The sequence below is a fragment of the Hesperophylax consimilis genome, chromosome 7 (genome assembly GCF_061612785.1).
Source record: "Hesperophylax consimilis isolate HC1 chromosome 7, BYU_Hcon_1.0, whole genome shotgun sequence".
Taxonomy (NCBI): Eukaryota; Metazoa; Arthropoda; class Insecta; order Trichoptera; family Limnephilidae; genus Hesperophylax; species Hesperophylax consimilis.
This window is the reverse complement of record NC_142842.1, coordinates 15,157,701-15,176,950: the sequence shown is the minus strand read 5'-3', so window position 1 is coordinate 15,176,950 and position 19,250 is coordinate 15,157,701. Positions and strand designations below refer to the sequence as shown.

Here is a 19,250-nt window from a genome sequence, read left to right as displayed (position 1 = left end):
AATAACCAGCCGATCCGAATAGCTTTCCACTTCCCCAATCTCCTTTCTTTTCCCCAATCTCCTTTCCCTTCCCAATACCTTCAGCCTCACAAAATACCCCAATTGGGGATGATATAGTCTCAATAGGCGGTCGGGAGCATTCGGTACTACTTATAAAATAAATAATAAATTAAATTTAACTTTGAAAACTTTTGCCCCGCTCTTCTTCTCCAATGTTTTTTTCGTGACTTTATCGAAAGTTTTTTTTTAAACATGGCTACCCGTTTAACATTTTTTCCACTTCAAACAGGTCTGACCTAAACGTTCGCGCTGGCTACAATTATAACTCTTTCCCTAATATCGACCCACGCAACTAATAGCGTGTCACTGCCCCTGTTATTAGGTTTGTAGGTATGGCAGACATACTAGCTGCAAAATACTATTGATCAAATACATACTGCAAAGGTCGGATTTCGAACATTATACATGGCTAAAATGATAGATCTTAGCGTCACGCGATTGCAGATTGCATTTCATTTTGCGGTATCTACTCGGCAATCTTTCAGAATGTTGTCATTAGCGTCAGCCGAACAAAACAGACACATTTCACAAGCAGATTGATAAATAATACTGTGTTCGAGCGGGTAGCAATGGGCAAAATAGATTAATCATCGATGGTTTACTCGATCTTTTTGACCATCGAAATATTAAAAATAATTTTGATGGACAAATCGATTCTGTCAAAAATCATCACACCGTCCGAGACAATCGTTTTGAAACGTCATCGAACAAGGAATCGATTCTGTCAAAAATCTTCACACAGTCCGAGACAATCGTTTTGACACGTCATCGAACAAGAAGTCGATTCTGGCAAAAATCATCACCCAGTCCGAGACAATCGTTTTGAAAATCATTAGAAACCACAGCCGTCACGTCATTGGTCAGAATTCACTCGAAAACGTCAATCGATTCCCAACTTCGAGAAACGTCAAAAATATCTCGATTTGCTTGACAAACGAGATCATATTATAAAACGAGAAATTCTTCTCGTGGTACATTGTGTTACGTGCTACCTAATATGATTTGATATCCACTGGGAACTGGTACTGCGCAATTATTCTTTGCTAATTGTCAAATGTTTATTTAAGATATTATATACCAACCGAAGAAGCCACGAGTATGTGAACAATTCATTCATATTTTAGGTTGGGATTTACGACGAACGTGCATTTAGTGTGTGTAAAAAATTGCATTCTCACTTATAATAAGTTGGGAAGTTCATTTAATAAACTGATCATTTTCATAGTGCCGTTTTTGTGAAAATCACCCCGAAGGCGCTCCATAAAGAATCTTAAGGTTGAATGTATTTTAAGGTTATGTGCGTATTTTATGTGAAAGATGCACTCGGCCCGATATATAAATGTGGATATCCGCAAAGAGTGGAATGCTGATGTAAGTTTAATGAGTAAGATCAAGAAAGGGACGCTTAGATGGTTTGGGCATGTAGAGCTAATGAGCGAAGAAAGGAGTGTAAGGAGAATATGAGATGCAAATGTGAATGGTATGAGAAGTCGGGGACGCTCGAGAAAGACATGGCACGACCAAGTGAATCAGATACTTGAGTCAAGCCATGTCAAGAGTCAGAATAATAGAAGAGTATGTATGAGACGATGTATGTTGATGTATGTTTGAGGCAAGGAGTGTCTGCAATTTGTTTGGCGGTCCGTCCTCTCTGCCTACCCCTGGGGGAAACGACGTGATTATTATTTCTCCTATTGAAGAATGACTTCACGGAATAGTGATAAATGTGATGATATTTCGAATATCCAGTAGGAATATTCAAGTATTCCTTATAATTGGAAATATGTACGAAACTTAATTAAATGTAGATTTTATAATTTATAATTCTGATTATGATTATCCAGGTACTAAAATATGACAGCTTAACATTTTCATACATAATTTTTAAGTTCAAAAACGATCTAAAAGCGCACATTCCGAAAAGGTTCGCACTATGACGTAGAAAACGACAATGGTTGGTAAGACAGCCAAGACATCAAAGTTGCCCGGCATACGTCAATGACGCCAAGTTCACGAATAAAAACGAAATTGTTGTTTTGGCGGCGAATCGAAATTGGCAAATTTTAAATCGTTATACAAAATTTATTAATCAATATGAAGAAAAAAAATAACTTCAATACGGTATTTTTTTCCAGAATATGAGAAAAAAAATAGAGAAAATATCCTATTTGGATATTGTGTGAGGCTGAAGGACGTGAGAAAGGAAAGGAAATCGAGAAGAGGAAGTTTGGGAAATATCTAGGAAATCATATCTGGTCGCTAAACACGGCCATTAGCATTTCAAGCAACCAACGTCTCGATTCTCAATTGTGGTCTTTCACCTGGGCGATACTGAGAGTATCTATCACTCTGATGAAATTGATAATCTTTTCAAGAAATAATTTCGATAAGTACTTGAAAATTTTTGATCAATTTCATCAGAAGTAAAGAGCTATTGAGCTTAGTGGGAACTTCAGATCACATATTTTTTTGGTTATCCCTCTCTAAACAAAACATTTTATCTATTTGCTATCGGACCAAGTCCAATTAACACATTACAAATTACACGAAATTAATACAAGGAGAAATGTTACAATACAGGATAATTAAAAAATGCTAAAAATAGGGCACAAAAACAATAAAGATAATATCAATTTATTTGTCCCTTATCTTGTCTTGTAATATATGTAAATATTCAGCACGCGTATGTTTGCCCCCTCAAAACTCGAAAAGTAGTCGACCGATATCGCTGAAGGTTTCAAGGTTTGGTCTTATTAGTGCCAGAAGTGTTTAAAAATTGGTTTGAATGGGAGAAGAAGTCGGGGACACCAATACTTAATGCAATATCTTTGCACCGGAATGGGATAAGGAGTCGATCTAATGTAGTTTTTTAACAGTAATATTATACAGTAGTATAATATTGTCTTTCTGTCTTGCATGATGTGTATAGAAGTCTTTATTGTAATAATTTATATTATAATACATCCTCTTTTCTAAGTCATATCTAAAAATGCCTTCTAACCAAACAAAGTTTCATTTCTTCCAAGCCTGAACTAGACTCCAATTTTCTATATTAATTTCAAATTTTCCCAGTTAAATATTAATATATATATACAGGGTGTATCGGCACGTACCCGACAAACTTTAACCAGCTATTCCTTATTTTTTTATAAATTTAATTTAGATTAAATTTGATAATATTATTATTAAGTTCTGCAAGTGTTTTAGTTTTTTATTATTGTGACAGCTGTTTCGGCTTACAAGGCCATTTTCAAACTGTTAACAGTTTGAAAATGGCCTTGTAAGCCGAAACAGCTGTCACAATAATAAAAAACTAAAACACTTGCAGAACTTAATAATAATATTATCAAATTTAATCTAAATTAAATTTATAAAAAAATTAAATGGAGTTCTACGAATTAAACACAAAAACAATAAAAAAAAAAAAAAAAAGCTATTCCTTAGCATATTTGAAGTAAAAAATCTATGTGCACTTTGCTGTCCGGTAACGTTTTTTTTAAATAAAAATTTACTATTCATATTTTCACCACATGTCACCACTGTTTTATCCTTTTTCAATGTTTGAAAACCCATCTATTTTATTCGAATTCCGTTGAATAATGCACGTGTTTACCTATATTGGCGCACTTTTACAATCACAACGAAATGGCACGGCACCATTCGTCTCATTTTTAACTATTATTATTTAGTGTGTGCGAAAGAGCGAAGACGCTTTTCGACATACTTGCTTATAACAGCTGTTGAACACGAAAAACAATGACAATGACAGTGATGTAGTGTGGAAATTTTTAATTTTTTTGTTTTTAATTGAAAAAAAAATGCTACCGGACAGCAAAGTGCCCATAACATTTTTTACTCCAAATGTGCTAAGGAATAGCTGGTTAAAGTTTGTCGGATTAGTGCCGATACACCCTGTGTATATATATAAGAATAATAAGATCATCTTCTATTTCTCCATTTTATTTTAAAACCATGGCTAAGGTGAAGCAATGTTAAAAACTTGACCGTTTCATATCGTGCCATCACAGGTGCTCGCATTTTCGATGTTTTTAAATGAAATGACCTTTACACATAATAAATATGTAATTCCGAGCCACTATTGATTTTGATTATTATGATTGGGATTCAAGGTGACGTTCCGATACGTGGCGACTTTCCTAGAACCGAAACAAAACGTTAGTATTCAACATTCAACTAGTCAATGGCTTATGACGCTAGTTACTGTGTTAATGTTTTAATGATCGGGTAAGTTTGTGCTTATCACCTTCTCTTTCAAAGGGAGTTTTTAACCCCTTATATAACAAGGTCATCTGACAGAAATTCCCCACTTGGTTTCTATTTTTTTACTATCGTACTAGCGAGAACACGTGAAAAATCGTGAAATAGTCTGAATTCTTGATTCATGCGAATTTAATGCAAATTTTAGTTCATTGAAACAGAGTTCACGCAGGACTAACTGTCGCACAGCACATATAGTAAAGAAGTTTGGTTTTATTATCCTGTAGCCTAAATTATAATATACTACGTGGCAGTAAAAATATACACCAGCCTGACGGGAAATTGTTGCTTGCAACGTCATTTTGTCTGTTTCGAATTTTACTCAAAGCTAGCGACGAAATTCCTGTAAAAATATTACGTATTCTTTCAATCAATCGAGAGGTAAGCTGTACATGCTATAATATCGAAATCGCAGCTATCGATCAAAAATTATTATTTTTTATTTATTTTTCGGAATAACTTTATTGAGTAAAACCTCAAATTGTAATATTTAAATATTGAAGACAATATTAGTGATTTCTAAACGAAAACCTGAAACAGAAAAATCAGAAAAGGAAACGGTCACATCTGGGACTCGAACCCAGGACCCTTGTCTTTCCGTGACTAAAGATAGTTGCCAATAAAAATGTGCGGTGAAAAAATGAAGACAATGTTAGTAGTAGTTCTTATTATAAGAACTATTAATTATAAGAACTACTAACATTGTCTTCATTTTTTCACCGCACATTTTTATTGGCAACTATCTTTAGTCACGGAAAGACAAGGGTCCTGGGTTCGAGTCCCAGATGTGACCGTTTCCTTTTCTGATTTTTCTGTTTCAGATTTTCGATTAGAAATCACTAATATTGTCTTCAATATTTAAATATTACAATTTGAGGTTTTACTTAATAAAGTTATTCCGAAAAATAAATATTCATTCTAGACTTGCAGAAAAGTCAACAGATGTCGCACATTAAAAATAAAAAAAATAAGATAGGTTTATCTAAGACGCTGTCTGGATTGCATTTAGTTCGGGTTGAATCTTGCGATCATACATAAAGATAGTTGCCAATAAAAATGTGTGGTGAAAAAATGAAGACAATGTTAGTAGTTCTTATTCGAAGTATGATACAGTTAAAAGTGACCGAGGGGAATAGGGTCCCATTAGCTCAGTTGGTAGAGCACTGTCACGGAAAGACAAGGGTCCTGGGTTCGAGTCCCAGATGTGACCGTTTCCTTTTCTGATTTTTCTGTTTCAGATTTTCGTTTAGAAATCACTAATATTGTCTTCAATATTTAAATATTATTTTTTATTTCTAACTGTCCCATTTGATATACCGTATATTAAACATCTGAATTGAGTGGCTCTCCGAGGTAGCCGGAAAAGGTTCGTTCATTAAATTACGGATATTTTTAGCGAATTTAAGCCCGTCATCCCACTATGCAGAAAAGTCCCACAATGGATGCGCTGAAAAGAGTAGGGAACTACTTTTCTGCGCAGGATTTTTGTCGGTTCCTTACCGTTACCGGGTCAGTAAGGCGACGGGCTTGGTTAGAATTTAATTTAAAACGTGTAAATCGATATAAAAAAATATTTACGTCAGGGTAACAGAGTTGAATTTTGGATTTTTGGCGATTTATAAAAAATCGTATTTTACAAGAATTTGATCGCCAGTGTGGAGGGCCGTTGAAGGGTTAACCTTAAACTATGCGTCACCCCTGTTACATCATTTTCATTTTCACGAACTAGACACTACCATAAATAACTTGACCCACTGAAAAGAAAGCTGATAGAAATGTGAGGTGTTTGCGTCCGTGTGCCCGAAGAAGAAAGAAACTTCTAACCTTCCTTTCCCCGTCTCCTTCTCCTCCCCACTATCTTCTGCCTCATAAGATACCCCAATTGAAGATGTCATAGTCCCATTGGTTCTAGATTGTTGAGAGCAATTGTGAATCGTTTGCGGTATTCACATAAAAAATCAACACGTAAAACATTTTTTTTACTACAATTCATCTATGTATTTAAAAACGTCTTTTAAATGTAAAAAACAATAGTTTGACTGATCGGAGTCAACCGCACTACAGACCTTGCCAGATGCCAATCGTGTATGAGTGACATTTTTTAAAATTTTATATTAACTGCTGTAATTTCGTCCGATTTCAGAGAGAAAATTATATATGTCCACGTGCTAGCACGTGACTGACTCCAAGCACACGAAGAGTTGTTATGAAGTTTAATGATCTTAGATTAGGTTATAATAATGACTAATGACATATCAGTATATTGCTAACCTCCAGATGATAATCGCTTCCCTAGCGATCTAAAGAATAAACCTTAAAAGCCCGGAGCTATTCGTGAACAATTTGAAGCCGCGGGGTGAAGGGGAAGAAGTATGAAAAATGCCAAAATATTTTATTTATGAAACATCCCATTCCTTGTCCGATCAAATACCAAAAAACATTATAATTGCATTCAACACAAAAATAAAATTATAATAGTTTATATGTGCACCACTTGCATACAAATCAGTTATACAAAAGTATAGAGTATATTAGTCATACAAGATGGCTGCCAGACAATTTCCCCTCACCCTAGATTTGGCTTCAAAGCCATTCATACAAAATTGCACTAATACTTTGTGCAGGGCTTTTTCCATGTGATAATCAGACACACGACGTACACCGTCACACATCCGACTTTCCCGGCGTTATGGTTTTTAAGAAAACATGTGGAAAGGGAACCTACTTAAATTTTTTATAACATATCCCATGCTGTATCTAATCAAATACCAAAACAATCATAAGCCGTTATAATTGCATTAACAACACAAAAATAATATAATAATATTTCATTATGCACCACTTTGCATACAAATCAGTTCAAAAGTGGTCATACAAGATGGCCACCAGGCAATTTCCAATCACCCTAGGTTTAGCTTCAATGCCGTTCATACAAAATCGCACTAATGCTGTGTCCAGGGCTTTTTAGGTCCATGCTCTAAAGCTAGAGACAAATACCTATATGTTAGCTTTTGGCAAATAAAAGTTTACCGAAAACTCTTCATTTAATAGCAAATTGAAAAGACCTGTAATGTTTAGTGTAAAGCGCTTTTGCTCAGATATTACGAAGTTCTTACGGCGGTATTGATGTATTTATTAATCCTTCGATCTACTGTAGATGGGTTTAATTGACTGAGGGTGGCTCAAGTCCTGCTTAAACTCGACCGTTTAGCAATTTATCTGTATGTAAATTTTGTTACTATTAAGGGTACATTCCCAGTCTTTAATGCTTTTATGTACTGGTATACCGATCTTTTTCTATGATTGTGATAGAAAAATATCAATTTTTAACAACACACAATACGTACCAGGAGCTCTCGCCTTTATGTTGCTGACGAATCAATAAATTACAAGATGTAATTTTTAAAAGTGGAGGCACGCTAATCCAAAGTAATCGGTGTATATAGCCCGGGGGCTAATTTCTACCCGGAATTATTGGATAATCTTTAAACCATACTAAAAAGGTCGTATTTTTATTTTCTTTCCGAAATTTTCATTCAGTTTTATTGTCAGGTTATTCGTAACATTTAAAAAAATAGAACTTTAATTTACTTTGAATTTAAATGTAATTTTCAAAATTGTAACAGACCGTAAAAACAGTTCAGAAACGCGTACAAGTACCTTTCCTATAATATAATAATTTTATCGGGAATATATTTAACTTGCTATTTTCAAAACTGGAACTGATTTGGCGAGAATTCAGATCATCCCGTGACTCTTTAGAAAAATAAAATATAAGTTTGCTTTGAATGTAAATGTTTTAAAAATAGGAACTGCCTTTGTCGAGAATTCAGATTATCCCGTGATTTTCACGGATCTGCTAGTATTGTTTATAATTGTATTTTGCCTCTGTATAACAAATACCAAATGTTGTATTTCCGGCCCTGACCTGACTGTAACTGCACGGAAATTAATATCTGATGCACTTCCGTATGCAATATGAAACATAACATCTCAATGCCAAGGTTGCGAAGTTTATTTTTCAATTTACTATTAGACAGCTCCAGTCAGCTGACTTGATTAACTTAGTCGAGGTTCGTTTAGTCGTTTTGTTTTGTTCGCCATGCAACGTCCAAACATTGATGGCGTGTTCTGTTGAAAACAAACTAATACCAAATGCAAGGTCCAGTCTTGGTTCATTCAAAATATACCTACAAATATAGGAAAAATTCTTTAAATGCATCGTTAGATATATTAATGGGGGTAATCCAAGATTACCGTGGTGATAGCCAGCCTGCGATAGGAGATTGCATCAGAAGAACTAGAATATTAGTGACAGGACCGTCTATAACTTAATTGGAGGTCACCTAACCCTGGGTGGATAATATTAGAGAAAATCTTACAGAAAAAGCCGTGCATAGTTCAAGAGTTTTTGCTGCTTCAGTCATTGAGATTATTCGTGCTTCATAGTTTTAAAAGAGAAAATATTTTTTTCGTTAATTCGCTATTTTCACGGGTCTTTACCGGCGCTCGAGTTCGATATAACTTTAGCAAGCGGAACGCCTATTTCCCGGATGTAGGTTTTAGGGCTTTTTTGACAATTTAACTTGCTCACTGTAATCACGAACCGGAGCGGCGTTCCGGTTTGCTCCAGTTCACTTCGAGCCCTGAGCGTATTAGATTTAAATATCATTATTATTCGTAACTAAAGATTTGTATTGTAGTATATTTCACAATACTCTAACAAACTAATCGAGCATAAATCCCATTCCCGCAAGCCAAATGTCAAAAGGGTCAGCACTATAAACTTTAAAAAAATTGGAAATTGCTAATACGAGCAATACTACAAATTAATTAACGATTTATCTGTATTCTCTAAACGGGTAGGAAAATGTCTAAGGTTGCTAGTGAAAAAAATTCTTAAACTGTAATCTTTTAAATTTTAAATATTTTATGAAATATAAATGTATTGAAAATTTGTGTAAAACTTTCGAAAATGATTGCTTTTATTACAAACGAAGATAAAATACCCTAAACTCGCAAAATATGGAACCGAGGATTGAATCTGTATAGGATTTCCAGAATTCTTTGATTCAAAAACATTTTATATAGTTTCATTAGAAACAATCATTGCAAAGCAGACATAAAAATACGATGACACTTTCCAATATCTCCTGTGTTCACTGTTGCATTCCGAAAATGCACTGTATTACAAATTTTAATGCATTTTCCGATAACAATAAATTTTTATCTTGGACAATGAAGTTGTGATGCTTTTATGACTGCATATAAACACTTACAATAAAGAAATTGCACCTGAAAATCGAGAAATCTTCGTGTGGAAAGACAATATAAATTATTTTACGTTAGTAATTTTACGACCGTTAAAGTGTTTATTACGGTTTAAATTGGTCAGGTTTCAGGAGAATTTAAAAATATATATCAAAAACATTAGATACAGCTGTCTAGGGCCTGGATTCTATGACATCACGATCAAATAAGGATTTATTATTTACTTTATACATGGATCTTTCGATCTTCTCTCATAGGCATAATATAATGATCAGCGATGTTGATACTACTTCATTGATTAGTAACAATCATTTGACTCGTCTTACTTGGATATGTGACAAAGTGATTATTGCTAACTAGCTGACGTGTAACCGGCGTTGCTGTGGGTTATCCTTAGGAAATAGACAAATACGATCGCAGAACTTTCTGTAGGCCTTTTTAAGATATACAGGGTTTTCCAATAAGAGGTGTTATTTTGATATTCAAAGAAAAATGCCATTTTTTAATATAAATGATCGAATTTTTATTTCATTATAAAGAGGAAGGTATACCGTTAATAGTGAAGAATAACATCAGTCAAATGACCACCACGACCACGCCTACAGGACCATATCCTTTTCATGAAATTTTCCATAAACAAATCGCTGCTGTGGCTGCCTTATGTCCTCGATAGCCTCACGAATTCCATCTTTGAGGTCTTGAATTGAGGATGGCTGCAATTTGTGACTTCTTCCTGTGGGGCCACCTGAAGGGAAACGTTTTTTGACATAGGCCTCACACCTTGGAAGAACTTAAGGATCGAACTATACCCGTAGAGATGTGCCAAAATGCAGCCGAAAACTTCAGAAATCGCCTTCATCAATGTATCGCTGCTGTGGGCCATCCTATTTCTGATGTCATTTCAGGACTTGATGCATAAAACGGCATGACGTACCGAATAAAATAAAATATCCATTAATAATAACTATTTTTGTTGTTAATAAAGTAAACACCACGTTGCGCCGTTGTTTTTAATAGCCCTTCAAAACTGCTCTGTCTGCGTTGTACTGTTGTTTTTGCACTGTCTGTTTTACCGCACCCTGCAGTATCGCTTGGCACTTTTTTTGTGCTTTTTTCAGCAGAGGCTGACGCTGACTCGTATTTGAATGCTAAGTATACTCTAAATAACTCTCCACTATAGTGCACAATTTACAAATCTAAATACTTCATAACATTTATGATTTGAAATTTTCACAGCCAAAAGTATTATGGTGATTTATTTTTGGGGTATTATGCCGTGTTGCGCTACCTCCTTCTTTAGCCAAAGTTTCGGACAGCGTTACAGTGTCCATCATCAGGGCAGATGTGTAAAGATTGTTGTGAAGTGTGCATAATACGGCATAATACACCAAAAATAAATCACTATAATAACTTCATAACATGATTCCAAGCACCTTATAAACATTCAAAAATCACACAGTGAAGATTCCAGTATGACATGTTTTGACATAAGGCGAAGCTTGAAGCTAAATCACTATTTTGATACGAATTGGTGTACATTATGAATAAAAAATATGCTTTAGATGAATTGAAAGTTTTCCTATCGTTTTGCTTGAGTAGAATACAAATAAAAAAATAAATTACAATAAAAAATATAAATGTAAACTACTAAAAAATATTATTTTTTCAATACAAATGTATGAACGCGTAAAGGAAACAACTTTAAAAAATACAGTTAATTGCTAAGATTATCTGTGATAGTTTCACTTCATTAACTTTTTTGCCTTCTAATAAAATTATTTACAAAATAAATTTAAAAAAAACAGTTTTGTGCTTGAAATCGAACGTTTCTAGACTCGGTTTGTCAAGCGAATTTAATGCCTATTACCTACAATATACGGTATACGAGAATACAAGAATAACCACATTTTTGGCTTGTAGCTTCCTCTTAAGGCAGTGCTAGTAGTTTATATTGTATCCACATATTTACATACACAGTGAAGTTTCCAGTATGACATGATATGACTTAAGGCAGTGCTAGTAGTTGAAACACAGTGAAAATTCCAGTGTGACATATTTTGAATGAAGGCAGTTCCATTAGTTGATACATAGTGAAGATTCCAGTTTACATGTTTTATGACATATTTTGAATGAAGGCAGTTCCATTAGTTGATACATAGTGAAGATTCCAGTTTGCATGTTTTATGACATATTTTGAATTAAGGCAGTTCCATTAGTTGATACATAGTGAAGATTCCAGTTTACATGTTTTATGACATATTTTGAATTAAGGCAGTTCCATTAGTTGATACCAGATATGTGCAAAATGGGTACCCAAAACCATTTGAAATGCAAAATGGAAATGGGTCAAAACTTTTCCATTTGAAAATGGAAAATGCAAAATGGTTTTTAGAAAAGCATTTCAAATGCAAAATGCAAAATACCTATTTTCAAAATGCATTGAAAATGCAAAATGGTTTCTCAGGTCAAACAATTAAAATAATTATAGAATTTTTAAACAATTTTGTCATTTAATAATGGACATCAATGTAGAACAGACATATTACATGATGGTAAATCCAAAAACACCACGACTACAGATTATGAAACCACAAAAAATTTTCGCGGGACTAATGTTGGCAACGTAAAAACATATAAACTGCTATCTAACATTTAATATTACAGCGTCATGGCCATGTTCAGTATTTGAATCAGTATTTTTTGTAATGGTATCACTCAATTGCCAGGGCTCCTACCAGGGAGCAACTTGACAAATGTAAATTATCTCCCATAGCGAGGTTGAGGACCGACTGATATTTGGGGCTCATGAAAAAAAGATGAGTGGAGATAGTAGGAAGAATGTTTCAAAAAGCATTTAAAATGGAAAATGCATTGAGAAAAGCATTTAAAATGCAAAATGGAAAATACCCATTTTGCATTTCCATTTGAAATGGATTTATTTGAAATAAAGCACATCTCTGGTTGATACATAGTGAAGATTCCAGGTTACATGTTTTATGACATATTTTGAATTAAGGCAGTTCCATTAGTTGATACATAGTGAAGATTCCAGTTTACATGTTTTATGACATATTTTGAATTAAGGCAGTTCCATTAGTTGATACATAGTGAAGATTCCAGTTTACATGTTTTATGACATGTTTTGACTTAGGGCAGTGCTATTAGTTGATACATAGTGAAGATTCCAGTGTGCTAGTATATATTATAAACCGATCGTACTTTGATTATTAGTCACGCATTCAAGTCCACAGCACCTATATACTTGACAAATATGGCTAAAATTACTGTAATTAAACGTACATACTTTAGGTTGTCGGTGCATTATTTAAAAAAGTATTCCTGCGTTATGCATAACATATTCAAGCTCAATGAACTTTAATTTTTCAAAATTGAAAATAATATTGTCAGACAAGCGGTAAAGTAATTACAAAAACTATTTTATTTATTTATAATTCTTTATTTTAAACGTATATATCTTTTGTTTAAATGTTTGACAGATGAATTAATAACAGAATGAAGATATGGTTTTACTGAATTAGGTCCGGTGGGTATACTAACGGCAGTACAAACATATTCTTTAAACGGCTATCATTTTCGTAAGCGGTGCTACATTTCTTGTTCGATTAGTATTGAATTGATTGAATATATTGTATTTTATATAATGTCATTAGACATATGACGGAAATTTTAAAGTTTACTACCATTCGATGGGTAAATTTCTTCTTTCAAATGCAATGATCCAGAGACAAATATTTTATTAAATAAATACTCTCATCTTCACAATTCCAACCGTTATAATATCCAGTTATTTTCATGGGTCTGCGCTAGTGCTTTACAAATCATTCAAATCGTTTAATAATTTCAGCGTGAATACATTAAAATTGACAATACTATATTGATACAGCATGACATAGTATGACTGCAGTTGAACTGCAGTTGGGCTAACATAAATATTTTTGTTTTTAAATTTACAGCGAGGAAAATTGGAAAAACCTATGAAAATTAATGCATGAAGCATTACTCTCAAAATTTTGGCACCCTTGAACTTTGAAAACCTGTAAGATCCCAGATGAAGTCCATTTTTACCCAAAAAGAATTGAACAACGATTTTTTTAATGTAATAGTGCACAAGAGTCCCAACAGCTCCCGACCGTCAAAAGGGGGTGAGACTATGGCATTCCCAATTGGGATAAGTGTGTTGTGGGCTGAAGGTAGTGGGGAGGGGAAATAGATGGGGAAAAGTAAGGTAGGGAAGTATCTGGCTATTCAGAGCTGGTCACCAAACACAGCCATAGCCATTTCAAGCAACGTTTCAATTCTGGATGGTGGTCTTATACCAGAGCGATACTGAGAGGTGTCTTCCACTCTGGAACTACATATCATTTTTAATGAGTAATTTGTGAAAATGAAATAACACATAACACAATTAAATATTTATATTGATGGATCAGTAGGATTTATAGGTCCAGTTAGGAGTTCTACCGAGCCGAACCCTCTGATATGAAAATATCTGGAGTGGTGAGTTGACGTATTTTTCCTGTATTGTTCTGTATTTATTATGCTTATATAATGCACTTGCATAATGTTGATTGACTAATTTGATCATTTGTGGAAAAGTGTGTGGAAGGGTTTAGTTTTTCCTGTGGGGAAGATTTAACCCGGACATAAAGTCGAAAAAAAAGTAAAAGTAAAATATATATATTATGTGGGTCCTTTAATTTACTCTTTTCAGCATTTTTTATGTGAATACCACAAGAGACTTAACTACTCCCGACCGTCTGGATCGTGTGACTATGGCATTCCCAATAGGGGTATGTTGTGTGGCTGAAGGTATTGGGATGGAGAAGAAGATTGGAAAACGAAGATGGGGAATTACCTGGCTGTTCAGATCTGGTCACTAGGCTAAAGCCATTTCAAGAAATGTTTCAACTCTGAATGGTGGTCTTTCACCAAGGCTATTGCCTTCCTGAGAGTACCTTCCACTCATGAATACACTATAATATATTATTTGAAATGAATTAATTGTGAAACAAAACAAATTTTCTTACGCACGCTGGGATTTTCCCCGCGACCTCCGGGTTCATAGTCGAGAGCCTTATCCCTCGACCACGGAGGCCGTCTTATTTTTCCTATTTACCCCTTTACAACATTGCTGAAAGGGAATTAGTACAAAACTTAGGTTCCTACTTTTTAGGGTAAGTACGTATTTATTGTACTAGCCTTTTTCAGCAATAATGAAAATTAGATATCTACCTAAACCGTTAATCCCGCAATTACTAAAAGGCAGTTATTAAACTGACAATAGATTAATATTGTGAATGCTTAAGTAATTGAAAAAATTTATCTTACCCTGGAATGAGGCATCCATTCGTTTGCGACATATAATTCTGCCGCTCTTGTTTACTCACGTCAACCCACATTTTCCGCGCGTTATTCAAATGCCGAATTAGAAAATTATTTTCACTGCTGTGAAGATCGGAACAATTATTTTGTCTATGGACATAATATTATTATTAGAATCACCGTTCTTCGTCTAATCACTTTATTATTTCAATGCAAATATTATGCTTTTCACTTCGCGGTAATGTGACGCTGTTCGAGAATGCACCGCGATACAATATCCAAAGGGGATTAACGAACACGTCCGCCCGCGACGGCGCTTGCTCACTAATAAAATTCACAACGTTTCAACTAGAAGTTTTTCACTCGTACCATTATTCACGATGGAATGGAGTATAGTAGGTACGCTGAAAAACAATAAATAATTGATATTCATGTTTTCAGGTGTGTACAATAATACATTTGGGCATTTTCGTCAAAGTTTGTACATGTTTCCATCATTTTTTATGCTTTCCAGTACGTTACTTTTACGTTTTGTTTTTGAGTTTCCACCAATACTAGAAGTATTGACTACTTAATCCTGACTACTAGTCAGGATTTTCATTGATATTCAGGGACTATCATAATATTATCTACTTGCCTAAAATACTTACGGAAGGTTATAAATATAAAGTCTTCAATGAACATTTTCAATTTACCACTTAATAAATACAACCGCTGTGGCAGTTCAATGTACAAAAAAACGAATGAAAAAATATTGTTAACAATTTTATAAACTATTCCTATTTAAAAGCTCCTAAGAAGGGCTTTAAAAATAAATAAATATTGTCACAAAACGGAACTAACAGATTCTATACCAGAAATGTAACTCTTTACATGTATATAAGTAAACATTTGTCAAAATTTACGTAAAACTGTAAATTTTCTATAAATATATTATGTAGAAACCACCAAATTAATCTGAAACATCTAAAGTTCATGGATTTACTACAGCTCACATAAAAATAAAGGGGTTTAATTATTGATGTGGACAGAATAAAGAAAAATCTTTTTGGTGCTCGAGACTTTTGGGTGTACTAGAATCCTAATATTACAAAAAATTGTATTATTGATGTTGTATCCGAAACTGTTTAAATTCAATTCTTGGTGTGAAGATTTTCAGGAAATCAAACATTAATTTCCTGAATATCTTCATACAAAAAATCGAATTTTAGAAAAAAAATCGTATTGGACGCTCAATAATGTCGAAATTTTCAAACTCACTCTATCACACTCAAAAGTCACGAGCCGCTACTGCTTATCTAAAATAAAGTCGCTATCCCCGTCTGTCTGGGCCAAAGATAAATATCTTTGGTCTGGGCGCTTAGTTCTTCACTGTTACTGTTTTTACTGTCATTTAGATAATTTCTTCCCGAAGGTTTATGTGTATAAAACATGCATATTTAATTTGTAGAAAGCAGAGAAAAGTCGATGTTTGTCCTAAATTTACAACCTAAAAATTTTACTGCAGATGATCTTTTGAACAAAAATCCCGAACAACGCCGGGTACACGTCAGCTAGTTGTAAAATAAACATAATAAATAAATCTGAAAAGCGCACTATTAGTGTAGTGAACGGACTGTATTCTCCGCGTGAGCGATTTACGGTTAGTTTAACTGTTTCGTTTTCACTATCAGATCTGAATTCGTCGTTTAACGCAAGTATATTCTATCAGTCCTTGGAAAAATATCTGTACTTATAACTTATACCTAAGGCAAATAATGGCATATTTTTGCCGTAGGTATTTTAGGACCTACCTATCTGAGGAGTAGCGGAATGGGAATAGGTACAATCTAAAAATTGGTAGAAATACTTACATAAGAACAAACATAACGTAATAATAGAAAAAAGTAGGTGGTATCGAATGACGGCCTCCGTGGTCGAGAAGTAAAGTACTCAACCTCGACTAGAGGTCACGGGTTCAAATCCCGGGGTGCGCAAGTAAATTTAATTTAATTTTTTTTATGTGAACCATCGTTTGGCGCGCCTTGGGTGATAAAACCGACATTTGGGTAGCAAGCGTGGCAAGACGGGACGACGCTCTAGCACTGAAAGATACTTCATTCTGCCAGTCTCGTGACTCGTCGGCTCCTTCCACCCCACAGCCAAAACTCACATTATGAGTGACAGCGACATTAAGGCGAAGCTTAATGCCAAATCACTTTTTGATTAATCTTTATTTACAAGGATTTTGTGTACATTATGAATACCAAAAAATATTCTTTAGATAAATTGAAGGTTTTCCTATCGTTTCGCTTGAGTAGAATACAAATAAAAAAATTAAAAATTACTCAATAAAAAATATAAATGTAAACTACTAAAACCATTTTTTTTCAATAGAAATGTGTGAAAGCATAAAGGAAACAACTTTAAAAAATACAGTATTATAGCTAAGATTAAGCTAAGCTCTGTGACAGTTTCACTTGATTAACTTTTTTGCTTTCTTATACATTTATTTACAATATAAATAAAAACTAGTTTTGTGCTTGAAATCGAACGTTTCTCGACTCCGTTTGTTAAGCGATTTTAATGCCTATTACCTACAATACAGGGTGTATCGGCACGTACCCGACAAACTTTAACCAGCTATTCCTTAGCACATTTGGAGTAAAAAATGTTATGGGCACTTTGCTGTCCGGTAACATTTTTTTTTAATAAAAAAAATATTATTCATATTTTCATCACATGTCACCAATGTTTTATCCGTCGTCAAAGTTTGTAAACCCGTCTGGCAATATTTTGTTCGAGTTTCGTTGAATAATGTACGTACGTACCTACGTTGGCGCGCTTTTACAATCACAACGAAATGGCACGGCACCATTCGTCTCATTTTTAACTATTATTATTTAGTGTGTACGAAAGAGCGAGGACACTTTTTGACACACTTGCTAATAACAGCTGTTGAACACGAGAAACAATGCAAATGACAGTGACGGAGTGTGGATTTTTTATTTATTTTTTTGTTTTTAATGGAAAAAAAATTACCGGACAGCAAAGCGCCCATAATATTTTTTACTCCAAATGTGCTGAGGAATAGCTGGTTAAAGTTTGTCGGGTACTTGCCGATACACCCTGTATAAGGTATTTTTTTTTATTATTTTTTATAGTGAATACCTCACAAGAGTCCCAACTGCTCCCGTCTGGAGCCAGTGAGACTATGGCATCCCCAATTGGGGGATGTTGTGAGGCTATAAAGAATATACTATATTTTTGGATTGTAATAATAATAATACTTGGATGACTTGTATAGCGCCGTTTTTGTGCAAAAACACCTCAAGCTGTAGCTTCCTCTTAATAGTGTCATTGTCAGTGGCAGTGAAAATATGAGTGACAGCGACATATTTTTTTTTTTAATTTCCGACTTTATGTCCGGGTTTAATCTTCCCCATAGGAAAAACTAAACCCTTCCACACACTTTTCCACAAATGATCATCTAGACCAGTGGTTCTTAACCTTTTTGGCTGGCGACCCAAGGTACGAATATATTTGAAGTACGCGACCCTAATCTAATTTTTTATTTTTTTTCCATTGACAGGTTATGTAATTTTATACTATAAAATTTATACGATGTATTGGTAAAATTAGAAATAAACAAATTTATTTAAATGTTCTGTATTAAAATCAGACCAGCATTAAAACAGTTAAAAAATTTACAGCAAAATAATCAGTGACTACCCTGGTGTTGTATTTTTGAACAAAGATCATGTATACGTGGAGTTATGTTTATAGAAAGTGCACACCGCATGTCATGCTGAGGATCCAACCTATTCCTGTACTTATTCTTCATAACAGCAAGGCATGAAAATCCTGCTTCACATAAATAAGTAGTTGGGAAAGGTAGCAGGGCTTTTTCAGCTTCATTGCTCAGAACAGGCTTCCCAGATAATTGTGCCCAAAATTTTGTGAGACTCGTTCTGGCAAATCTCTCTTTTAAAAGTGCATCACCTTGCATTTCGAGCAATTCTTCTTGTAATCCAGCTGAATCGTTTTCAACGCCCATTACATCTACTTCAAATGGATTTCTTACCCAACTGTATTTCACGATATGGACATTTTGTGGAATATATCTTTCCATTTCATTTTCAAGTCTTCTCAAATGTTCTAAAAAAATAGGCATGGTCTCCACGAAAATACGGTTGCCATTAAGATTAAGATCTTCCAAAAACAAGTTTAATGTTGGAAACGCTGCCAATTGACATTGAGCAATTTTATTTTGCCAAAGTTTTGTTTTGTTTTTAAAAACAGTAATTTTTTCATAAATG

The 19,250-nt window shown here is 34.2% G+C and overlaps 1 protein-coding gene across 1 annotated transcript in view; it reads right to left on the bottom strand.

Moving 5' to 3' along the window:
* LOC149422359 (uncharacterized) overlaps positions 1-15,264 on the bottom strand; it is a 92,951-nt gene extending 77,687 nt beyond the window's left edge. The window contains exon 1 of the mRNA XM_089633744.1: positions 14,959-15,264. Within this exon, the coding sequence (XP_089489870.1) occupies positions 14,959-15,029 (71 nt within the window). The 5' untranslated portion in view covers positions 15,030-15,264. The remainder of the gene's footprint in view (positions 1-14,958) is intronic.
* Positions 15,265-19,250: the final 3,986 nt, after the last annotated feature.